Source organism: Myxine glutinosa, chromosome 8 (assembly GCF_964187855.1).
Source record: "Myxine glutinosa chromosome 8, kmMyxGlut1.1, whole genome shotgun sequence".
Lineage (NCBI taxonomy): Eukaryota > Metazoa > Chordata > Myxini > Myxiniformes > Myxinidae > Myxine > Myxine glutinosa.
The window spans coordinates 139,971,755-139,998,608 of record NC_136268.1 but is presented as its reverse complement, the minus strand read 5'-3'; the positions used below and the strand labels follow the sequence as shown (position 1 = coordinate 139,998,608).

Sequence of the window (26,854 nt, the reverse complement as noted above, 5' to 3'; positions counted from 1 at the left end):
ACCTTGGGCATGTGTAACATGTTACAAGCTTTGCTCAATACTTTGAGCAAAGGCAAAAAAATTGTGAGGACAAGGTATTTTCCGTCCATTCATTGAAGTTTTTTTCAGTAAGTTTCAGGTTCTGTTCATGACCCTGAAAATGTCTTACTTTCTCCAACTGATGGGATCAATCGGGAAGTGAGGGCTGCTTATTGCCCCTGCCAGTCGGCCTGAGTGAACCGCCAAACCCTGCAGAGCTGAGATGCCTCTCCAGACAGATGTGCAGAGGCATCTCAGGTCACAAGATCGTTAACAGGTGAACCAATCGGAGCAGTGGAAAACAGGAGATGTTCTAAAGAAAGTTGGGTTCAGAAGGGAGGATTCGCCCTTGGCTGAAATGTCAGCCTGAAAGGTCACAGAATAGGTCACTAGGTCAGGCTCAGGAAGTCACAAAAGTGAATTGTTGAAAGTCCTTCAACATCAACAAGCAAATTCTTATGGGAAAGCCGGCTTTATCTTCCTTTCGAAGAACACCATAACTGCTTGATGCAACCTCCTTCCTACCTGTGAAGCACCAGGGTGACAGATTTATAATCAGGCTAGGAATTCCAGGTTACAAATCTCATTACAAGGCTGTTATTTTAACACTGCCATTTCTCTGAGTTTTCTTTATGAGAATAATATTTTACAAATATTATCGTCTCGCCATGCGGATAAAGGTTTGTGGAAAAAAAAAAAGTCATTGGTCACGTGGTTTGGTGGCCATATTGGATTTAAAAATAAAACTTTAAAAATGGGCATCATCAAAATCGCTTATCCGATCGATACGAAACTTGAAACATATGTTTACATTCTGATGGGGAAAAATAATTGCAAACTATGACATCAGTCATGTGGTTTGGCCACCATCCTGAATTTTAGCAAAAAATTAAATAATCTTTTCTGGAGTACCTCTTTTTTTTTTCTTTTTTCTTTTTCTTTTTTGTATACTGAATCGAGGCTCGTGAAAGAGCTAACATTTATTTCACAAACAAACCAACCAGACAAACAAAACATACAAAAAGAGGGAGCGGAAGACAAGATGGGGAGAGGAGGGGAAGCACACAAACACAACACCTGAGAGCAGGGAGAAGCGCGGGAGGGAGAGGGCCTGGGGGGAGGAGGCGTGGGAAGGGGGGGGGGGGAGGTATAAAACACAAGGAGACCAAGGACTTCCAGGACAGAAGTTGGTATTTCAAAAAAAAGTGGAGGATTTGGGGTGAAATTAGCGGGGGTAGAAAAGATCATGGTTTTGGATGGGGGAAGATAAGAGATGGTGGTGAACAGCTGTTTTAAAGACCTGGAGGGTGGAGTGGGATTGAAGAGAGTGAGGGAGTTTGTTCCAGAGGCGGGAGAAAAGAGGAATGAAGAGGTGAAGGTGAGCAGAAAGTCTTGATTTTGGCAGTTTAACCATAAGAGGGTTGCAGGCAGATCTTGTGCGGATCTCTTAACGGATCAATGCAAAATGTCATACATATGATCAACTACTGATGTGTGAAAAATATTTGTTTGACTATAAGGTCATCAGTCACGTGATATGGTGGCCATCCTGGATTTAAGGAAAACCTTTAAACATATTTTTTTCCAGAACTGCTCAATGGATTAATGCAAAATTCCATATGGATGATGAACTCCACAAGAGGAAAAATGTTTCTTAACTATGACATCATCAGTCACGTGGTATGGCGGCCATATTGGATTTAAGGAAAAAAATATTTGAAAATCCATATCACCAGAACCACTCAACAGATCAATCTGAAACTTCATTCTTATGATTGACCACAAATGAGGATTTTTTTTTTGCAAACTTTGACATCAGTTACATGGTATGGTGGCCATCTTGGATTTAAAGAAAAAAATCGGAAATCTATCTCTCGAGAACCGCTTAACCGATCCAAACCAAAAGTTACAGATATGATCGACCACCTATGAGGAAAATTTATTGAAAATGATGTCATCAGCCATGTGGTATGGCAGCCATTTTGCTTGGAAGCCTATCATCACTGCTCGCTATTCTAGTTATTATTATTATTATTTAAAACACTTGCAGAGCTCAGATCCACCTCAGATTCTAACTGTGCACAGATGCTGGAGCTCCACTCCAGTGCACTTCAGCAGTACGACAACCTTGCCCCTTATAAAGGGAAGAGAAGGAAGATTTCTTTTTTCCAAATTTTATTCCTATTATAGGTTTCTATGGTAACTACCTTCATCAAAGCTAATGGATTTGTTTGAACTCCCTTCTCTCTTATCTGAAGGCTTTCACAAAAACATTTTGAATTGTGAAAGGACCATTGATTTGTTGTTGTGCAACATGAACAAAGACATTATGTGAAGCACAATATTAATGGAGTACAACAAATGCATGCAGCGAAGGTTTCTTCATAAGAGGCAAGGTGGAGGGCTTCAAACGAGGGACAATTGATCTCGGATATGGACATAACTATCCAAATGGCACCTGCGCTGCTGGATGGAAAACAATCAAGGTAACCATCTAAATGGCATATGCACTGCTGAAAGAAAAATACGAAAGTAAAATGTGAATATCCTACAAATGGAGGCAAAATGAAAAATAAATCCCAATGGAACTTCATAAGTGCGTGATGGCGCTTCCAGAGATTGTACGTTTTATCTGTTTGTCCTCCATCTCTGAAACAATTGGATATTTCCTTTTCTTGGTGCCGGTAATTAAATATTAGGCCACTTTCCACCAATGAGGAATTCCTTTAATTGTACATTATTATAATTATGGGTTTTATTGTAATTATATATCAGACTTGCAATGCATATACTATACCAGAAGCATATTGTCTAAATTGCACTGCATTGTCTTGTCTAAAGTGGTGAAACAAGGAAACCAACGTGCTGTGATTATTTGGAGAAAAGATTTGCTGCAATGTGTTGGAGTCTTCTTCCTTGTTCTTACTCTGTACTCACCCAATCCCTATCTGTCTCCTATGCAATTTGATGCAAGAAGTGATGATATCATTGATGACTAGTTGAGTTATACTAATGAGGTATCCGGTATAATGTAGCTCACTAGTATCCGGCATGCTGTGTGTGGTCGAACTGTATTCGCACAAGTGTGTGTGTGTGTGTGTGTGTGTGTGTGTGTGTGTGTGTGTGTGTGTGTGTGTGTGTGTGTGTGTGTGTGTGTGTGTGTGTGTGTGTGTGTGTGTGTGTGTGCGCGCGCGTGCGTGTTCATGTTTGGTTATCTGCAAATGTGGGTTTTAGGAGGTGTAACAGAGCCCCTCCCAGGTCTTAAAGTATCCACCTTCTTGCGTGAATGTATGTGTTTATGTATATACATTGCTAAATGGCACAAATATATATATATATTTATTTATTTATTTATTTATTTATATATATATATATATATATATATATATATATATATATATATATATATATATATATATATATATATATATATATATATATATATGAAGGAACTGCGCTCCAACGCGAGTCGAAAGAATTGACGCGACCAAAGACGGAATTCGTCCGAGTTGCTTTATTGAAACAAAACAGCTCAGGTATTCTGACAAGCCCGTTTATCGGGCAGCAATATATATACACATTTATGTCGGGAAGTTTGCCCGGCAAAAGCTATACCGGGCATGCCCGGGTGTCAAGGGCGAGTCTGGACCTGCCCGGGCGTGTTTGGCTGCGGCCTGGCAAGTCGAGGCTGGGCGTGCCCGGGCGCTCTGGACGAGCCCTGGAAAGGCGATAGCGGGCATGCTCGGACGCTCTGGGCGAGCCCTGGAAAGGCGATAGCGGGCATGCCCGGACGCTCTGGGCGAGCCCTGAAAAGGCGATAGCGGGCATGCCCGGATGCTCTGGGCGAGCCCTGGAAAGGCGAGAGCGGGCATGCCCGGGAAAGACGAGACCGGGCGTGCCCGGGAGGTTCGGGCATGCCCGGGAACAGTGAGTCCGGGCATGCCCGGGAGAGGCGCGTCTGGCCATGTTCTGGCCGGTGCAAGGTGATTGTGTGCATCCAGCGGTAACCGCTACACATATATATATATATATATATATACGTATATATATATATATATATATATGTATATATATATATATATATTGTTGCGGAACCCAACGTCGGCCTATGGTTCCCCTTTGAGGGGGGATTAGTCCCCTCGTTTGTGACTGAACGACGTGGTCCCTGAAGCTGCACCGCGACCTCCGGAAAGGCCGGTGCACAGCCCCGTTCGTACCGCGGACAGATGTTACTTGATTGCCGAGCGGTGTTTAGCAACCGCAGCACGAACTGTTAACAATGACTAGATCCGATTCTTACCGTTGGCCAAAATCGTGCCACAGGTGTCCAATGAGGGAAATCACAACGACGACGGATGTGAGGGAAAGAAAGGCAAAGGTAGGAAGAACAAATCTAATTTATTATTATTATTTACACATCAAAATAACCAAGGAGGAGGAAGGATAAGAAAATAACCACAGAAAAAGAAGAAGCGGACACAGTGAAAATGCTAGCTTATCTAAACAGGCTTAACTTATACCCCAAGGACAAGACGAAGACAGACTACAAGCACACTTACACGGGGGATGATGACAGGAATGGCAGGAGGTGGATGGCTGGAGGGAGAGGAAGGCACGGAGCTGGCTGGAGCTTCACCCCGCACGGGACATCGGGCTGGACCTCGATGGCCACCGATGCCACCGATCCTGGTTCCCGCGGGGTAACGGGTCGGAGCTGCCTGGTGGAGCCAACGCTGCCTGGTGGAGTCAAAGCTGCGTGGTACTGCTCCTGCTTGCTCTCAGGACTCTCTCTCAACTCTTGCTCTCAGGACTCTCTCTGTAGCTCATCTCCAGCGCATCTGGACTCATCCCTTGCGCGTCTCTGTAGCTCATCTGGACTCATCTCTTGCGCGTCTCTTATCTCCTCTCCTCTCTTGCGCGTCTCTTGGTGGGGGCGTCGCGGTGCGGGTTATATAGGCCACGCCCATCAACCTTCACGAACCTACTCGATGGTTCTCCCCACGCCCTCTCAAAGCCAAACCCCTCGTTCTGGGTTGGCCGGCAAGGGCTGGCTCACTCCTCCCCTCTATGACGAGGTGGAGACACACCTTTCTTCTCCGAGCCGACCGCGTGCTCAATGGAGGCAAATGCAGTTGGCAATAAAGGCTTTGGGAATGGGAATGAAAGGGAATCTACTCTATTTGAATTCGGTGCAATGGAGTATTAATTAATGGAAGACAAAGCCTTAACCTAATACACAGAATAAGGAAATAACTACCAACAAGGAGGAGATCTATGATTGGCTAACGTGATTGTGTATGACCTAACTAAGGGACGCCCTTTGACCTTTATACACAACTGGAGGAAGGAGGGTGATATTTTTACAACAATAAAAAAACACAATTCTCATTTCCACAACAATATATATATATATATATATGTATATATATATATATATATATATGTATATATATATATATATTGTTGCAGCCCGGGGTTCAGGTTTACTACAAGGGGGTTAACCTCAGTTCCCTCCCGAACTTACCGGACCTGCGGCTACCGCGCACGAAGAACTTCGTGCTTAGGTTGCGAATCATCAACTATGAATGCCGATTGGTCCGTCGCGTGATAGCTTACCTGCACCACGTGACGGTCCCAATCGGGGAACGCACCGTACCCTCCGGTGGTACACCAATGTAGATGGCCGAGCGAAAACCGTTGGTAACTGCCGGAGTAATGGTAATGTCGTTACGGCCGATGTTAACCTGGGCGCGGGCAATGGCGGATCGATGAAGGAAAAGACTTTCATGGACAGAGAGAAAGGAAACGTTTAACAATTTGATTTATGACAGATATTTACAATGTAATTATTCAATAGGAAAGAAAAACGGATGAGAAGCAGGAACGTAGCTTATTCTACGCCTTATTACGATGACTACGAATAAATACCACATGGGCCCAGCACACTTTCACGGGGGAGGGGAGGGGAACGAATAAATGAACGTAGGAAACCTGAGAGCACAAAGGCTACAATGCTCCGGATACCTCTCCTTGCTACGCCCCCCCCGTCCCCGTCCCCGTCCCCGTCCCCGTCCCATTGTCGCCACTGAGCAGTACGAACAGGTAATGACGATCCCAGCACGGACAGGCAGAGTGACCCAGGCCAAGAGAGGAGCACATATGTTAGGTCAACAGTCCAGGCCCCAAGAGGCGCACACATGCTCAGTGAACCCAGCAGAGTCAGAGGCCCGGAGTCGACAAAGACAGGCCTAGAGTGTAACAATCTTCCAGGCATGTGGTGAGTGCACAAGAGACATGCCCAGAGTGGAATAATGCAGGTGTAGAGGCCTGCGAGAAAGAGACAAGCCAAGAGCAAAATGTCCACGTACTCAGTGGGTCGAGAGAGAGAGTGGCCAGAGAGAGAGAGAATCAATGTCTTTTAATCTCTCTTTGTTCACCCTCTTCGAGGGTGGGGGGGATCTTGGAGGTGTCCTGGCTCCCTATTGATGGAGCCCGTTACTCCGCCCCACAAGCTCCCCCAAAATGATTCAGGACCTGATTGGTAGGTTTCTGAACCTGGACACCATGGTGTGCCTTGAAGCCTGGTGATTTAAATAATTTGAAAACAAAACCATGAAAACCAATCTGGGAAATGTCCCTAAGTGAGGACGTGGATTTGAGAAAGAAGGGAGAAAGGGTTGAGCGAGTATGGAGGAAACTCGAGTTGGAAAGGCTGGAGAAATAGGAGATAAAGGGGGCGGGGCACAAGGCGACACAAGGGGGCGAGAGAACAAGCATGTGTCCGCGAGGAGAGAAAGAATTAACAAAATCTTTTATTATTTTTTTGTAATTAAAATGTTTGACAAAGGATAAGATGTTCGTGGGAGGTAGGGGCTGGGGGGAAATAAAAGAAACAAGCAAATACAGCAAAGGAAATAACTTATATTCACAATATACTGACGGGGGGAGGGAGCTTAGAGAGACCAGGCCACGCACCAGGTGTGAACAAAAAACGACTAATTACACACAAGTTTGCAATAAATACAAAACCAAAACTAACTAGAAACACACAATAACACATACGCAATAAAATAACCAGTGGAAATTCGACAAAGACACGAATGGGAAAATACTCAAACTTTGAGTTTGAGTATTTCGTGGAGATGTCGTGGAGAGATTGAAGCAGGCCTCCTTGCTCGAGGGACTAAGTGGAAGTGTTTTCAGATCTCCCCACAGGTGTTCAATAGGATTTCGATCTGGACTCATTCCTGGCCACTTCAGAACAGTCCAGTGTTTTGTCTTGAACCATTCCTGGGTGCTTTTTGAAGTGTGTTTGGGGTCATTGTCCTGCTGCAAGACCCATGACCTTCAACGGAGACCCAGCTTTCAGACACTGGGTTCAAAATTGCACTCCAAAATGCCTTGGTAATCTCCTGATTTAATGATGCTAAGCACACACATTCAAGCCACCCAGTGCCAGAGGCAGCACAGCAACGCCAAAACATCACTGAACCTCCAAGTTTGACTGTAGGGAAGGTGTTCTTTTCTTTGAAGGCTTCATTTTGTTTTATGTAAACATAGAGATGATGTGCTTTACCGAAAAGTGCTAATTTGGTCTCATCTGCCCACAGGACATTCTCCCAGTAGGACTTTGGCTTGTTCAGGTGTGTTTTGGAAAAGTCCAGTCGGGCTTTCTTGTGTCTCTCTCAGCAGTTGTGTCCTCCTGGGTCTCTTGCCATAGAACCCCCTTTCATTGAGTTGGCAACGGATGGTGCCAGTTGAAACTGTCGTACCTTGTGTCTGAAGGTCAGCTTGAATCTGTTTGCAGTTGGTCGAGGTGCTTTCTCCACCATTCAAACAATCCTTTGCTGCAATCTTTGATCAAGTTTTCTCTTGTGGCCACGTCCATGGAGGTTGACTGCAGTGCCATGGGCCTTAAACGTCCTGATAACATTGCGTACAGGAACGCATGGTGGACACAGGAACATCAAGGTCTCTGGAGATGGACTTGTTGCCTTGAGATTGTCCATGCTTGGCTTCAATCTTGTGTCTGACCTCCTCAGACAATTCTCTGGTTTTCTTTCTTTTCTACATGCTCATTGCAGTACACACAGTGACACAAAACAGCAGAATGACTCCTTTTCTCTATTCAAACTGTTTGAATGAGTGAATTTTATATTGCAGGCACCTGCAACTCACCACAGGTGTTTTCAATTCCAAAGTAAAGGAGAATTACCTGCTTGAAATCTAATGATCTCTAACAACTTCTAAAAGGTGCCAATAATAGTGCTCAGGCCATTTTAGGATTTCTGTGTGGAATAAGCTAAGATTTCATAATTTTTTCAGCTTTTTTTGTTTTGTTCCACTGCAAACCAAAAAAATACAAATGTGGATCCCAAATGATTTTTTAATTTCAACAATTTTCTGGACGAAATGGTGCATTATTTGAAAAAAGTGCATGGGTGCCAATATTTTTGGCCACGACTGTATATGTCGGTAAGTGTGCGTTCAAGTTGCTATTGACTACTATCTCCACATATGGGCTTCCTTAGGGGCCCCAATTATTCCCACCTTGTGGGGTCAGCTCGGGAATGTTTTTGTCCCTGCTGTTGCCAGCAAGTTAGTGACTCCCTCTTCTTGTAGGATCACGAGCCTGCTTATTAGGCCCGATGTTCAATTGAAGGTGACAGGCACGATGCGTATTATTGACAGAAACTATGTTTTGTGTTTGACTTTTTTCATTCTTATTACAGCATGTCGACCCCTCTTTTGGGGGAGGATGCTGAGGGTTGCACTGTCCCTTCTTTGCACTTGCAGTGTTTGGAGCCATCCTGCTGTTTGATTGTAAAATAAACCTTTGCATACAGTATCTGTCGGAGCCACAAACACACCTGTTTCATTTCTATGTTTTTTTTTGGAGCTGAACACCGTAATTTGAAAATTTGATGCTTTCAGACGGAAAAATGCTGACGATGGGGAAACTTTGCATCACTGCGGTTGTGGGTGGTGGCTCTCTCTATTCCTTGTCTCGTGGGTGACTATATTTTAATGTGGTTTGAAATTCCCCCATATTTTACAATCTCATGGGGATGGCGTAAATATGTTCACAGCTTCAACTCATCCATGCGTAGGATGGCCTGTCTCCACCCAACGCTGTTCAGAGTAAATGGAGCAAACAGCACATTATTGTGTCATGCACTAAAAGCGAACTTGTAAGAACAAAAAAAAATGTGGAATTTGAATGTGGGAATATATAGGCAAACCAAACCTGAAGGCATGATGCCTCTCTGCATGCTCAAGAACAGAATGGAACTTCAGTGGAAAGTAGCACAGTATGTGTATGGTATGCTGATCATTTTCCTTCTCCTTTACTGTTCAACAATCAAATTGAACTTCAGGGACAGTGTACAACAACACTCGGATGAAAGCTGTAGGGTTATTGCATGTGAATAGGCTCTGCGGCATAATGGTTAGAGCGTCCGCTCTGAGGCTGGGAGGTCAGCGGTCAGTTCGAGTCATACCAAAGACTTCAGAAATGGTACGTTTTGCTTCCTTGCTTGCCGCTCAGTGTTTAAAAGGCTAGAGCATGGACATACAATGCCTGGAAGGCAATGGCAAACTACCCAGTATGACCCTTGCCACTGCTTTGGCAGCACGTAAGCTCTGTAAAAGTGGATGGGACTACATCAAAAACAATTGCATGTGACCACTCAACTGTTCCTTTGCACCCATATGTATGTTTTGGAAACTGCTGCATGGTGATTAATGCTCCATTAAAATTTTCATTACTTTTTTGACATTAAATATTGCAGCAGCGGGATTGGGTTCTTGCCATAAATAATTATTTTGCTCATTGATCCCCCAAGATTCAGTTCTTGGCCCCCTCCTCTTCATCCTTTACCTGTCCCCCCTCGGTCACTTAATCCGCCGTCATGGTCTCCAATTCCACTGCTTCGCCGATGACATCCAGCTTTTCATCTCCACCAAGTCCATCTCCACCGCCACCCACTCTATCCTGACAAACTGCATCACTGAAATACAATCCTGGCTTCAAATCAACTTCCTCAAACTTAACTGTGATAAATCTGAAATAATCATCATTGGCCCAAAAACGCTCACCAAGTCCACCCATAACTTTGCCCTCAACATCGACGGTTTCCCAGTATCCACCTCCCCTCACATCCGGAATCTTGGCATCATCTTTGACCAAACCCTCTCCTTCGACAAATACACTAAACACATCACAAAGACAGCCTTCTTTCACCTGAAAAACATCGCCCGTCTCCGTCCATCCCTCTCCTCCGTGGCTGCAGAAACCCTCATCCACGCCTTCATCACTTCCCGTCTGGACTACTGCAATAGCCTCCTTTATGGTTCACCCTCAACAATCACCAATAAACTCCAATACATTCAGAACTCCGCTGCCCGTCTACTCACCCATTCCCGGCCCCGTGACCACATCACCCCCGTCCTTTACAAGCTTCACTGGCTCCCCATCTCCCAGAGAATCCAGTACAAAATCCTCCTCTTGACCTACAAAGCCCTCCATAACCTGGCCCCATCCTACCTGGCTGACCTCCTCTCCAGACACACTCCCACCCGCAACCTCCGCTCTGCTGGTACCAACCTCCTGACCCCCCCCCCCCCCCCCCCCATCCGGACCAAATTTAGATCCTGGGGGGACGGGGCCTTCTCCATTGCTGCTCCCACCCTCTGGAACTCGCTACCTCACACCATCAGAGACTCCTCCTCACTCACCACATTCAAAACATCACTCAAGACCCACCTGTTCAACACTGCATTCAACATTTAACCCACAGCATTTAACCCCTGACTATCTCCTCTCCTTCTCCCTCCTTTGTGCTTTGAATATTTCCCTATTGATTCTTCTTTTTTTGCAATTGTTTTTATGTTTTGCTATGCATTATGTTTTGCACTCTGTCAAAGCGTCTTTGGGCTTCCTGAAAAGCGCTATATAAAATAAATGCATTATTATTATTATTATTATTATTGAGATATGAATGGACAGCCTGTGTTAAAGGTCGCTTATTTGGGGAAAATTATTAATTCTTTATGCTGAACAATTGGATGGATTGACACTTTATAATTTATATGATTCCCCCTCTGATGTTGGATGTTCATACCTGCTCTTCCACGCATATGGTATATATATATATATATACTTATATATATATATTTACAGTCGGACGCCGCTATTCACGGGGGATAAGTTCCTGGAAAATCCGTGGATAGCTAAACCCACGAATAGCGGGGCATTGTTTCAATGACAAAAAGGGGCGGGGGGGGCCAAACCACGAACGGCAAAGCAAAATCCGCAAATGGCAAAGCAAATCTAGAGAATGTTGACGATAATCCGCGAAAGTCAAAGAAAGTCTTCTCATTGTTTCAATGGGGAAAATGGGGATACGTTATCGGTTATCGATTCATAGATGAAATTTTTAAAAGTTTAAAATGTTTTCGACTGCAAATGCACATGCTTACAGTTTCGTTTCATTAAGAAAATCGCTTACAAATTTAAAAAACAACAACACCAGGTACCATTTACAAATTATTGAACAAATGCGAGCATTGTGCGTAGCTGCAGGAGGGGCGAACCCCCTGACATTTTTTGTGGGGGATGTTGTCGGATGATGCCATATTGAGCCTATCTATTAATTTCAATAATAGATCAAATGAAGCATTTGCATTCTATAATTTGCTGGGTTGACTTGTTTTCATAGCTATTGGGACATCCCCTGAAGCGTTTTCATTGTGTAAGATCTCTGATGATGCTTTACCATAAATTGCAAATTGTAATCGATTTTATGAAGCATTTGCATTCTATCATTTGTGGGGTTGACTTGTTTTCGTAGCTGACGGAACATTCCGCAAACCTCTTGATTATCGTGCATCTAAAATCCCCGGCCGGGAAAGCCATGAAAACGCGAAGCACACAGCAGTGAATGTACAAGAAGGTCATGCTCACGGCTCGTAGTTGTTTTTTTGCATATGTCCAGCTGCTTTATGCATGGCTGGTGAAAGATGGGTTTTCTAAATACCTGTACCATATGTCAAGCTAACAGCTCGTGAAAAAAAAAATTTGCGCCCCTGAAAAACCGCGATTTCGCAGAACACGGCAGCGAATAGAAAAAAAACCCGCAAACTCGTGGGCCACTTTCTGGCGAATAGAGAAACAGGTCGCATTTTATCACCCGCGAATATGCGGAATCCGCGAATAGTAGAACCACGAATAGTGGGGTCCGATTGTATGTATATATGTATATATATATATATATGTATATATATATATATATATATATATATATATATATATATGTATATATATATATATATATATATATGTATATATATATATATATATATATATATATATATATATACATATATATATATATATATATATATATATATATATATATATATATATATATATATATATATATACACAATCACGTGAAAATGTAAGGACACCCCATGTAAAGTTTTTACTTTTTCAACATATTTCAACATACAGACACACACAGACAGACACACACAGACAGACACACACAGACAGACACACACAGACAGACACACACAGACAGACACACACAGACAGACACACACAGACAGACACACACAGACAGACACACACAGACAGACACACACAGACAGACACACACAGACAGACACACACAGACAGACACACACACAGACAGACACACACAGACAGACACACACAGACAGACACACACACACAGACAGACACACACAGACAGACACACACAGACAGACACACACAGACAGACACACACAGACAGACACACACAGACACAGACACACAGGCACGTACAGACACGTACAGACACGTACAGACACATACTCTAAACCTTCACATGGACCAAAAGTGTTGAAATGATGTTATTTTTAGCCCTCCTGTTACGAAATGCTTTTTTTGACAACCACCAATCACATTAAGCCTGGTGTTGGGTTAGCGGTGAAAGTGAGTGACTTAAGATCCCAAGGTCTTGATTTCGAACCCCTGTCATGCTGTTGAAATAACACCAGGTGGGTTGACTCAGCCTGTCATCTTTCCGAGGTCAGCAAAACGGGTACCAGCTTACTGGTAACGGGGGTACTGCATCAGCAGCACAGCCGTGCTTCCAGAAACAAGACGGATAGTCGAGCAACAGTTTACCAGGCTTGAATCTGCTGAGTGGAGGATATGCTGTCCTCCACCATGTGACCAGATCCTCATCTCTGATTGGTGGACATTTGTAAGGGACATGTACCGGATTGACAGACAAACGCAGTTCCAGACAGCATTGTCCTATAGGCTACACAGTAAAAATATGGCTGCTGAAACACGTGACCGATGTCATTTCTTTTTTCCCGACCAATTTATCCCTCGATCATGCTCTATAAATTTCGTACTAATCCAATCAAGCGTTCTACTTGTCCATTTATGATGTCATAATGAAGGCACCGATGATGTTATCATTAACATATGTTATTCCCCCTGTGGAGTACTTCACAATGAGCCACCTTTAAAAAATTTGCTGTACAGCAGTTTCAGAGATATAGAGATGCAAAATGTTTTGGTTTTTCCAATATGATGGCAGTACCACGTGACCTGTGACGTCATAATTATCGTAAAACAATTCTACAGGAGGAGGCGCTTCTATGGTGAATACTTGTGTCAATCGGCCCATCGGTTGCAGAGAAAACTAATTTTAAAGGGAATAAACCCACAAAATGCGTGCGGAAGGGACATACGTACAAACGCTGTTCCAGGTGGCATTGCCCTATGGGCTACGCTGTAAAAACATGATGCAACCAGCAGCCACAAGCTGCATACGAAACCCTCTTCTGGTGAAACTGCCAAAATCAAGACTCTGCTCACCTTCACTCTTTCATTCCCCTTTTCTCCCGCCTCTGGAACAAACTCCCCCACTCTCTTCAATCCCACTCCTCCCTCCAGGTCTTCAAAACAGCTGTTCACCACCATCTCTTATCTTCCCCCATCCAAAACCTTGATCTTTTCTACCCCCGTTAATTCACCCCAGAGCCACCTTTTTGAAATACCGACTTTTTCCCTGGAAGTCCTAGCTGTGTCCATGTGTTTTTTTTTTTTTAACCTCTCCCACCCCGCACCCGCCCCCCCTTGCCACGCCTCCTGCCCCCAAGCAATCTCCCTCCCAAAGATCTCCCGATGTCCCTGCTCTCAAATGTTGTACTTGTGTGCTTCCCCCTCTCTCCCCATATTGTCTCCCGCTCCCTTTATTTCGTCTTATGTGTCGGCTTGTTTTTTTGTCATTAATGTTAGCTCACACGAGCCTCGATCTTGTATACAAAAACAAACAACAAAAAAAAACACCTACCAGCTACCACTTTAACAAGTCTAATTATTTCCGACCTTCTCATGGGGGTCGATTGGCCAAAAAAAAAAAAAATTGTCCTCAGTCTTTCATGAACTAACTGGCCAGGCCTAATGTTTGTTGTTCTACCAAGTGTTCTTCCAGAAATTTTAAATTTGTTTTAGGGTGACGACAACAACTCGTCTCGTCTTCACGAAAGACACCGTGGGTTCCTTAATGTCCATCAACTAATGCCAAGAGTTGGGACACCCAGTTTATCGTCCGTCCAAGGGATGGCACGATTTGTGACAAAACACCCTGCCCGTGAATTGCCATTCCCAGAGTTTCCAGGTGGGTCGGGAATCGAACCCAGACACGACAGCTCAAAGGTAAGTATGCTTCCTGCATGCCATCATGTCAGAGTGAAGTACATTTTCAGACTAAACAAACCCTTTGCTATTTATTTATTTACTTTATTTGTATACATCGTTATATATATATATATATGTATATACAGTCACGTGAAAAAGTAAGTACACCCCAATGAAAGTTTTGACTTTTTCAACATATTTCAACATACAGCTATTTGATCCTCATTTCAACAATATTGATAGATAAAGGTGATATAATATAACAAGTCTCATCATGAAACTTTTACATTTTGTAGTCCATTGTATAATTTAAATAAACATAAATGCAAATTTCGCATGTGGAAAAAGTAAGTACACCCCTACATTTATCACTACTTCAAATACCTAAAATTAGAATCAGGTGCACCAGCTCAGGTGCAAATGATTAGAACATCGTTAGAGAGGATCTTGGAGGGACCTGTTTATTTAAACCTCAGACATTTCGTTTGGTTTGCTCTTTGTTGTTGAAGTGTGCGGCGTCACCATGCCGAGATCAAAAGAGCTCTCTGAGGCCTTCAGAAAGAAGGTTATAGATGCCTACGAGTCTGGGAAGGGATTTAAAAAGATCTCCAAACAATTTGAAATCAATCATTCGACTGTCCGGAAGATCATCTACAAGTGGAGAAGATTAAAAACAACTGCCAACTTGTTCAGGCCAGGCCGCCCCAGCAAGTTCAGCCTGAGAGCAGACCACAAGATGCTGAAAGAAGTCTCTAAGAACCCCAGAATGTCATCACGGGACCTACAGGTAGCTCTTGCCACTGTTGATGTCAAAGTGCACGAGTCTACCATTACAAAGGGGCTGCACAAATTTGATCTACATGGGAGTGCCAGGAGGAAACCTTTGCTGTCCAGAAAGAACATAAGGGCAAGACTAAAGTTTGCCAATGAACACCGAGGCAAAGACCAGCACTTCTGGAACAATGTGCTCTGGACAGATGAGTCAAAGGTAGAGCTATTTGGCCACAGTACCAGATGACATGTTTGGCGAAAACCAAAGACAGCATTTGACTACAATAACCTGATACCAACTGTAAAGCATGGTGGTGGAAATATTATGGCTTGGGGCAGCTTTGCTGCATCAGGGCCTGGGCAGCTCACCATCATATAATCCACTATGAATTCTTCATTGTACTAGAGGGTGCTTGAGGATATTGTGAGGCCATCTGTCGGGAAGTTGAAGCTCAACCGAAGGTGGACCTTGCAACATGACAATGACCCTTAACATACCAGTACATCCACCATGGAATGGCTGAAAAGAAAGAAATGGAGGGTTCTGGAATGGCCAAGTCAAAGCCCGGATCTAAATCCCATCGAGATGTTGTAGGGGGATTTGAAACGAGCTGTGCATGCAATTGTGCATGCTGTGCAACAACTGTTTGTTGAATAAATTATTGCAAAGTCAATTTCTCATTGTTTTTTGTTCAATTAGATCACCTTTATCTATAGATACTGTTTAAATGAAGATCAAATATTGATATATCCACATATGTTAAAAAGATTTTAAAAACATTTTATGGGGTGTACTTACTTTTTCCACATGCGAAATTTGTATATACTGGCCAAAAATATTGGCACCATTGCAATTTTTATAAATAACTCACAATTTTCTCTAAAAATAAGTTGAAATTGATAAAAGTATTTGGTCTCCACAATTCTTTATTTCACTGTTAATATTACAGAATCTTTGTTTTTGATTCAGAACTTAATATATCCTTCTAAATCAGAAAATAAAAAGAAATGTCATTGACAAAATTATTAACACCCGAGACGTGCTACCAATTAATATTTGGTAGCACGGCCTTTGGACAAAATAACTGCAGTCAAGCGCTTCCTATAGGCATTAATGACCTTCCTACACCTCCACTGGCAGTTTGACCCACTATTCTTGTGCAAACTGTTGAAGTTCTCCCAGATTTGAAGGGTGCCTTATCCCAACTGCTGTTCTCAGATCTCCCCACAGGTGTTCAATGGGATTTAGATCTGGACTCATTGCTGGCCACTTCAGAACAGTCCAGCGTTTTGTCTTGAACCATTCCTGGGTGCTTTTTGAAGTGTGTTTGGGGTCATTGTCCTGTTGCAAGACCCATGACCTTCATCGGAGACCCAGCTTTCTGGCATTGGGTTCAACATTGCACTCCAAAATGCCTTGGGAATCTCCTTATATCATGATGCCATGCACACATTCAAGGCAACCAGTGCTAGAGGCAGCACAGCAACCCCATAACATCACTGAACCTCCTCCATGTTTGACTGTGGGGATGGTGTTATTTTCTTTGAAGGCTTCTTTTTGTTCGATGTTTCTTTGTTAGATGAAGACAGAGCATGAGTCAAAATATTCTGTGGTCTGATGAGACAAAATTCAACACTATGGCCTGAATGTAAAGCGCTACGTCTGGCGGAAACCGAGCACAGCTCATTACCCATCAAACACCATCCCTACTGTGAAGCATGGTGGTGGCGGCATCATGCTATGGGGATACTTTTCAGTGGCAGGGACTAAGGATAGAATAGAGGGAACAATGAATGGACCCAAATGCAGGCAAATCCTTGAGGAGAACCTGCTTCAGAGCGCAAAAGACCTTGGATTGCGGTGAAGAATTTCCAACAAAAAGTTTTTTTTTTAAAAGAAGAAAAAAAAAAGTTCCAACAGTACAATGACCCCAAGCATACAGCCAAAGCAACACTGGAATGGCTTCAGAACAAGAATGTGAAAATGCTTGAGTAGCCTAGCCAAAGGCCAGACTTCAATCCCATTCAGAATCTGTGGAAAGACTTGTAGATTGCTGTTCACTTACACTCCCCATCAAACTTGACAGTTTGAGCAAATCTGCAAGGAAGAATGGGAAAAGCTTCCCAAATGCAGATGTGCAAAACTGATACAGACATACCCAAGAAGACTCGAAGCTGTAATTGCTGACAATAGTGCTTTTACAAAGGGTTCATTACTTTTGTGAGTTAGATATTTCTGTATTTCATTTTAATTATTTTGTAAAATTTCTAAAAAAAATAATATTCATTACACTTTGACATTATGGGATATTATGTTTAGATCAGTTACAAAAATTTATATTTAATGCATTTAAAATTCAGGTTGTAACACAACAAAATGTGAAAAAGAAATCAAGGGGTGTGACTACTTTCTGAAGGCACTGTATGTGTGTATATATATTATGCCGGTGGGGTAGAGCAATATCTAGAGTCAGGTAGATCTGAATAGGTAACATGCTTCGTCTGTCGCTATGAGGAATCTGCCCTGTAATAAGTTCTGTGTGTTTAGTCTGGTTTGTCGGTTAAGGAGTATACCTGTGAACATATCAGGATGTTCGTGTGCTAGGTAGTTATAAGGATTAGAGATAACAGCCCTTGTGTGTCACACCTGGTAATCAAACCTTTGTCCCTTATGGCAACGCACACCTGTAAACACTTAGATAGGCCCTTTAGCACACACAGTAATGAAATTCCCTTCCCTTACAACGACTTTGGAAGAAGCCAGATCAGGGCACCGCCAGGTGGCTGCCGTCAGCTACACCACGAGCTATGACCACGCCACAGGGAACGTGTGATTGGAGGGAAGGATCTGGAAGGTTCGGTGGAAGGCACTGGTTGGTGGCGCGCCAAGGCTGACGTCACCGCCCAGGTTATAAAAGTGCGCTGCACGACATTTTAGCAGTTCTCTTGGGTTTTCATAGTGTGCAGTCGCAATTGCTCTTCTTTGGCCCTCTCTCCCCTTTTGCCGTTCTTCTTCGCTGATCTATTGGCGCTGTACGAGATCTGTTGGTCCCTGCACTTCTCTTCATCGGGCTGACGGTTCGCTCATGGTGTTTGGAGCGGTGCTCGTTGCTTCTGGAGCTTAGAGTGGTGAACGGGACCTCGTGTGCAAATGGCGAGGGCGTTGGCTCGGGCCTAGCGAAGCGTGCGAGGCGGACAGAGGGTTCCTCCACGCCGGAGTTTGGAGCCGTGTTACACGGCAACCGACGGACAGATAAGACCGCACACCACATCACCATTACACAACGTTTCTTTTGTTCATTCATCCCTGTGTCCTGTTGTTGAGTCTGGTGTGTGGGATCCCAATTTAGGAGCATTATTTTATCATCGTCGCGTTTCATTGTCTCGGGTTCCGGAATAAACGTGTTTATTTTTGTACATTCTAATTCGGTGTCGAGTACATTAATTTCCCTGCAGCTGCCGTCGGTTCGCTGAAGGTAAGCGCTTTTGCCACAGCTTCCACTTCCCTTCTTCCTCCCGCGTTTTATAGCTGAATCCGTGTTTGGTCGTCGCCTCAATTAAATCCGTTTGGTCCATCCGCGGTCCCTGGTATTAACCGGAAGGGTCCGCGCGACTATATACTATAAGAGAGCCGTGTGTGTGTGTGTGTCGCCATTTTTCTCAGTGATAGCTGAACGGATATTTATCAAGCTGTCAGAGGTTCATCAGTGAGTACCAGGGAGTGTTTAGGCAAAATAAAAAAAGAATGAAAAGCTGAAAAAAAAGGTCAGTTTTCTTGGATTTTTTTAAAAATCGCTTTATCGCGCCTGAGACTTTGTCGCTGTATGAAAGGTAACATTAAATTATCCCCGATTCGTGTGTGTGTTTGAGGGGGGAGGGGGAGATTTAATATTATATTAAATATATATTTTCCTTATTGGTTGTAAGTAGGGGAATAGAAAATAAATAAATTTGATTTCTTCAAAATGTCAACAGGATTAGAACATCACCGGGCAACGCCGGGTACTCCTGTTAGCATATAATAACTATCACGTGGGTCTTGAACGACTGACACCACTGGGCGGTGGAGGGGAATTGAGATGTCTTCATATCCACCCATTAATTTGTTTCATCTGTACACGAATCGTTGTTTCTAACCACGTGACCGTGGCAAATCATTCTGCTAGAAGTGGTAGAGCAAACCGTTACAGGTGATTCACTTTTTACTTTGCCTTTATTTACACAAACCCAATTTACCTGTCTACGGATTTATATGCTAATTTTATTATATATGCTTTGTGGAGTTCCTGGTCCCCGATGACCACACAGTTCTCATTAACAGGGTATTTATTTCAGAGCTGGGGAGGGGGGGGGGGAGACATTTGGCTTAGGGTTATGGTTAGGGTTAGGGTTAGGGTTAGGGTTAGGGGGAAGAAGAACAACACAGCCACCCATACAGCAAATCTGATTGTACTGAATCATTTGAAACTAAAAAAATTAATACCCAACATGCCCTCGGAACCCCACCGGAACCAAATTAATAATCTTATTCATGTTCATGGGGTAAAGAAATGGACAGAGAGAGAATGTTGAACCTATCCATGCGGCACTGTTTGAGTTGTCTTTCTTTCCGTCCTTTCACGTATCCGTCTCCTCAGCCTCTGCCTCACATACCCTGTACACTAACTGCTTTGCGTCGTGTATGATGAAATGTACCCTACTGTAGAGAACAATTTATTATTTGCAGTATGTGCAGTATTTTGGTGATGTTTTTATCGTGTACTCTGTACTGTAACTTATTGTACCCTGTATAATTTGTGCTGAAGTTTGATGCTGCACACCAGTGTTGAGAACTATATTTTCTTAGTAATTTAATGTAATGTGGGTTCGTTTGGGATGAAAATACGAGCATCAATACACAGCTTCACCATACCCTCCATTGTCTTTGTTTAGTTCTCGTGGCATGCAGACTATGTTTTCCGATATCGTCGCGGTTTGTGAAGCTTATCACGAAATATCTTTGTGATCATTCAGCATCAAACTTCCTAAGTCGGACTGTTTGGAATCCGTGCACTGAAGGAGCTAAAAAAAGTGAATCACCTTCAATGGTTTCATCAGCCGCTTCCAGCAGGCTGATTCGCCGCAGCCGTTTTTCTGAGATGCCGATTCATCAGCAAATTAACTGGCCGATGCTGAGACCCCACTCTCCCCCACCCGACAGCCGCATCAGTCATTGAAGACCCGACTCATACAATACTTTATCAGTAGAACTGAGTCAGAAAATCAGTGATTATAGGATGAAGGACAAACGGTTTGCTTTCTCACCAGCTTTTTTTTTTTCTTTTGTTTGTTTTTGTATACAAGATCGAGGCTCGTGTAAGAACTAATATTAAACATAAAAAACATAAACGCACACATAAAGCATATAATATGGGGAGCGGGAGACAAGATGGGGAGAGAGAGGGAAGCACACAAGTATAACAACCATGGAGAACAGGGACGTCGGGAGATCTGTGGAAGGGAGAAGGCTGGGAGTCGGGGGGCGGGAGGGGAGGTTTCATCGGGAGGTACACGGTATAAAACAAATTGACACTCCTCGGAATTTCAGGAAAGAAGTCGGAGATTGAAAGAGGTGGATTTGGGGTGTATTAATGGGGGTAGAAAAGATCAAAGTTTTGGATGAGGGAAGATAAGAGATGGTGGTGAACAGCTGTTTTAAAGACCTGGAGGGATTGAAGAGTGTGGGAGTTTGTTCCAGAGGCGGGAGAAAAGAGGAATGAAGGAGTGAAGGTGAGCAGAGAGTCTTGATTTTGGCAGTGTCACCAGAAGAGGGCTGCTGGCAGATCTTGTGTGTCCTGAAGGAATATTTGGGGGACAGAGCACAGACAGAGCTGGGGGAGCTAGGCCGGAGAGGAGACGGTAGAAGACAAAGACCACGAGCCTGCCTGCGGTGAGAGAGAGAAAGGGAGTTTCAAAAAATTCCACAGTTTTGTCACGATGTCTTCAGGAAAATGAAATGTCCAAATCTCATTTTTTCCCATCACTGAGTGGCAGACTTTATTACATCAATGTTTTCAGTATTAATTTGTGGAAGTTCCCTCTGTGTAACTTGAATATTCTACTTTCATCACTCAACAATACCCTCTGTAGAAATCGTATTTCACCATCAATGTTTCCCATTTGTTTTTAAAGCTTAAATAATTCACACGGTGGTTTTGTGATGGTTGTGTTGTGATGTCTTCCTGGGAATGGGAAGTTTTCTCATCCATCTCATGTTAGGCAGCAGTGTTCCAAATTCTGCTGTTTCCATGGATGACGTATGATGTATAAAAAACTGGCAGCACTGTCATGGTATATTTTTGGATACATTTTGGATTTTGAGATAGATGTGACGTCGCATAATTTGCTTTTTGGTTCCTATGATCCCAGCATGAAACCATCTTTGAACTAGAACGGCACTCGGTAGAGCGCATACCTCCGCCAGGCTGAACAGTTTATGTTTTGTATCTTATAGACGGTCCAGATCTAGGTCCGGACATGAACCAAAATCGAATCGGCTTGTTTTGTCGCCGAACCAACCAACAGGTTTTCTTATAATCCGTCCACAACTTTTTGAAATATCATGCTATTATATATCGTTTTGGCAACCGTGGTGTTGGGCTAGCGGCTAGGGTGCCAGACCTAGGATCCTAGGATCCTGGGTTCGAATCCCGGTCGATCGCTGAATGAACGCCAGGGGGGCTGACTCAGCCTGCCATCCTTCCGAGGTCGGCAAATTGAGTACCAGTTCACTGGTAATTCCCTGTTTGTCGTTAAAGGCGGCAAAAAGGGTTGGCGTCAGGAAGGGCATCCGGCCGTAAAACATTGCTTCAAAAAGGGGACCAAAAAACAACAACAACCACGGTTCCCGAAAAAGGCCAACCCCCGCTTTGCGGGGAAAAATGGCCTCTAAAGGTGGTTTTTATATATCGTTTTGGCCCCATCACTCAATGCTGAAGAATCACTTCTACAAAAAATAAATAATTATTGTATCCGGATCTGTATTTAGTTCTTCACCAACATATCATCGATTCGTCCTTGTCACATACACAACCAGTCCACCGAGATTCGTCCGAATCCGTCCATAACGTTTTGAGATGTTCTACTATATACTGGTTTTAGGCCTATCACTCAATGCTGAAGAAGCACTTTAAAATACTCTCTGTTCTGGATTTGAATCTTCACCAAAAGTGAATAAATTCTTCCTTGTCAAACACCCTGTCTGTCCACCAGGTTTCGTCCGAATCTGTCCTCTACTTTTTGAGATATCGTGCAACACAGTATATCATTTTTTTTTTGCTCTATCCCTCAATGCTGAAGATCACTCTAAAAATTGTATCATCTAGATCCGGATCCGGATCTTTACCAAAATCGAATCAATTCGTCCTTGTCACACACCCAACCTCTCCACCTTCGGTGACGAAGATAAGAAGCTGTGAATTTTTCAGTTTTGTTTCTTCTGTTTCCCATTAAAGATAACACACATGATTTGTTTACATAAAACGACTGATGCGTGTTTGGAAAAACTGTTGACTTGCTTTAATCATTCATCCATTTATTACTTGCAAAATCGAAGATTTTTCAAGTATATTGGTCGGTTGTGTTTGTGACTTTGTTTGTTAGTTTGTCACCGGCCTACAGGTCACAATTTTCAACCGATCTTCACCACACTTCACCAAGTGATAGAGTTGGTCAAATGCCAGAAGCCTATTGGTTTTGGGGTCAATAGGTCAAAAGGTCAACATAGGCCAAAGGTCACCAACTTTGCTAAATTTCTAAAATCCTCAATTTTCATCCGATTGACTTGAAATTTGAAGACCACGTGCATATCTGGTCATTGAATTCAACCACCAAGAATTTTTGAAGTCAACATAGGCCAAATGGTCAACATAGGCCAAATTTCTAAAATCCTCAATTTTCATCGATTGACTTGAAAATTGAACAGCATTTGCATATCTGCTCACTGAATTCACCCACCAAGTATTTTTGAGGTCAACATAGGCCAAAAGATCAACATAGGCCAAATTTCTAAAATCCTCAATTTTCATCCAATTGACTTTAAATTTGAAGAGGACTTGCATATCTGGTCACTGAATTCAACCACAAATTATATTTTTGGTGAACATTGGCCAAAAGCTCAACATAGGCCAAAAGGTCAACATAGCCCAAATTTCTAAAATCCTCATTTTTCATCCAATTGACTTGAAATTTGAAGAGGACTTGCATATCTGGTCACTGAATTCAACCACCAAGTATATTTGAGGTCAACATCGGAAGGTCAACATAGGCCACATTTCTAAAATCCTAAATTTTCATCTAATTGATGTGAAATTTCAAGAGGACTTGCATATCTGGTTACTGAATCCAACCACCAAGTATTTTTGAGGTCACCATAGGCCAAAAGGTCAACATAGGCCATCATGTATCATTGGAAAACTTTTGGGGGAGGGTGGATTTTGCAAGTATCGTGCTACGCATGACGTTTTCTTGTTTTTTTTATTCGTTTATTTCTTTTGATTTTGGTAATTGCTGTCTGCTGTTGTGTTTACAGAATTGGTCATCCCAAGGCCACCATCGGCCTGTGCCTCCCCAACAAATCGCAGCCCTGCTCCTGACCAGGGCGGAAGTCCCGACGAAGTAGCCCGCAGACGTCGGGAGGAGAAGGAGGTCAGATACGGGCCGAGCTTTATACCTTACCCCCCATCGTTATTGTTTTTTTGCGACACAAGGCACTGGGAAAAAATCTGTATCCTTCATGTAATTAAGTTAATCAAGTATTCTGTATAATGACATTTATTTATTTATTTATTTATTTTTTGTATACAAGGTCGAGGCTCGTGTAAGAGCTAACATCAATCACAAAAAATAAAAAATAGAAATGTAACATTTGTTAAATGTGTAATCCTCCACATGAAATGACCAAGTGTGAATGAATATAATTTAGCATTCTTTCCCATCACGGGACAGGGCCAACATGGAAGCAACAAAAAATGAGTGATGCAATTTATTCTTTTTTGTTCTAACGTGCTATGGATGCGATATTTAAAATATTCTATAAATTGAAACCCTATGAGTTTTCCTTTTGTATGCGGCACATGGCTGCTAGTTGCATAATTTGGTGGTGGCATTGCTGTGCTGCTAACGCAGTGTCCCCTGTGGGTTAGAGCAGTAATTAGTAATTTGTTCAGGGTGACGGCGATCGTTCATCTACTCGTCCATGGGATATACGCACACCATGGGATATTTAACGTCCACTGACTAATGCTGACATATTGGACTCCCAGTTTAACGCCCATCCGTGGGACGGCACACACACCGATACCCCATCCCACCTGTGAAACACTGCGATGACCGTTTAGATGAACCCAGGCTAAACAGTTGGGGCTAAACACCCTGATACTGATAAGTGCACATAGTTTGGACTTTTCTCACAACCTGAAGCCATCATAAAATCTTTATCGTCAATATTTTCCCACTTCTCCGATGAGAGAAGGGAATATTTTTGTTTATTCATAAATTATGTGGATTTATTTTATGAATTATGTTGTTCACCCTTTGTAGGGTGACCTTTGTAGGCTAACCCCCGCTCTAGCGGGGAAAATGGCCTTAAAACGATCATTCATTCATTCATTCATTCATTCACCCTTTGTAGGGTACAAACAAAACTTTTATGATGTCGAACTTCCTTTATAGAGTACAGATGGAACTGATGGGATATGAATCCCCTGCCTCTCCTGTTTACTCCTGTTTGTACCATTTCAGAGTTTAAGATAGCAAATTTGTGAAAACAGGGCTATAAATTTCGCTTTGAACTACTGTTACACCGATGTGCATTCAACACGTTTAATTGCTTCGTTTTCACCAGGCACAGGAGTTGTTTGTATGTTGTGAATGGCAGTTATTATTGCTGGATTAGCCTCGGATGCTGAATTTGCAGATAACAGCGACAATAAGATGCTGAGCCACTTTCACCGACACTCTTTCAGGAAACTGCTGTGTTCAGCAGGAGATGTTGGAGAGCGATTTGATATGGGAGGTAAAAGGTTTTAGCACTGTAACCGAGACCGTTCATTTATTTATTTTTGGGGGGGATTTTTTTTAGCTGCGACGAGCAGCTCTATGACAGGACCACGTTGTTGTTCTTGTTGTTGGGGTGCCTTTTTGAATAGCACATGCGCATACACTCGGACGTGCGTTGGTATGAGGTAAGAACATCGTGGACTAAAATCGCGATTTGTTTGAAGAAACCAGAATAAATTTAGCAACAAAGACAACATGAATGGTTTCATATCAATCTCGTTTCACAGAACTTGACACAAATTAGGTGTAATTATTGAATAGCGCATGCGCATTCACTCGGACGTGCGTTGGTATGAGGTAAGAACATCGTGGACTAAAATCGCGATTTGTTTGAAGAAACCAGAATAAATTTAGCAACAAAGACAACATGAATGTTTTCATATCAATCTCGTTTCACAGAACTTGACACAAATTAGGTGTAATTATTGAATAGCGCATGCGCATTCACTCGGACGTGCGTTGGTATGAGGTAAGAACATCGTGGACTAAAATCGCGATTTGTTTGAAGAAACCAGAATAAATTTAGCAACAAAGACAACATGAATGTTTTCATATCGATCTCTTTTCACAGAACTTGGCACAAATTAGGTGTAATTATTGAATAGCGCATGCGCATACGCTCGGACGTGCGTTGGTATAAGGTAAGAACATCGCGGACTAAAATTGTGATTTGTTTGAAGAAACCAGAATAAATTTAGCAACAAAGACAACATGAATGTTTTCATATCAATCTCGTTTCACAGAACTTGTTTCTTCTTTATTGATCTTCTTTGATCCTTTATGTTTAACTGTTACATCCTGTATCTCAATTGAAGGTTTCAAAATGTGTCAACCATTTTATGTAACACTGTACTGCACAAAGCCTGAAGCCTTTTGGTAAACATTTGTGGCTCTGTGGACATTAAAAAAAAAAAAATTGAAAATTTTGAAAAAATTTTTGAAAAGAAAAATTTTGAATTTTTTTTTTGAAACTTTTGGAAAAATGTTTTTTTATTAAGGTTGTTTTTTTTTCTTTATTGATCTTCTTTGTTCCTTTATGTTTAACTGTTACATCCTGTATCTCAAATGAAGGTTTCAAAATGTATGTCCACCATTTTATTCAACACTGCTGCATAATGCCCGAATCCATTCAGGAGATATTGGTTGGTCTGTGGACATAAAAAAATAATTGAAAAAAAAAATCTTTGACATTTTTTTGGAAAAGAAAGAAATTTTGAAAGAAATTTGTTTGAAATTTTTGAATTTTTTATTTTTTATTCA

The 26,854-nt window shown here is 42.6% G+C and overlaps 1 protein-coding gene across 1 annotated transcript in view; it reads left to right on the top strand.

The window, feature by feature from the left end:
* The window catches only part of LOC137432951 (sorbin and SH3 domain-containing protein 1), a 446,359-nt gene that overhangs the window by 371,830 nt on the left and 47,675 nt on the right, over positions 1 to 26,854 (top strand). Inside the window, exon 18 of the mRNA XM_078783773.1 lies at positions 24,066 to 24,181. Within this exon, the coding sequence (XP_078639899.1) occupies positions 24,066 to 24,181 (116 nt within the window). The remainder of the gene's footprint in view (positions 1 to 24,065; positions 24,182 to 26,854) is intronic.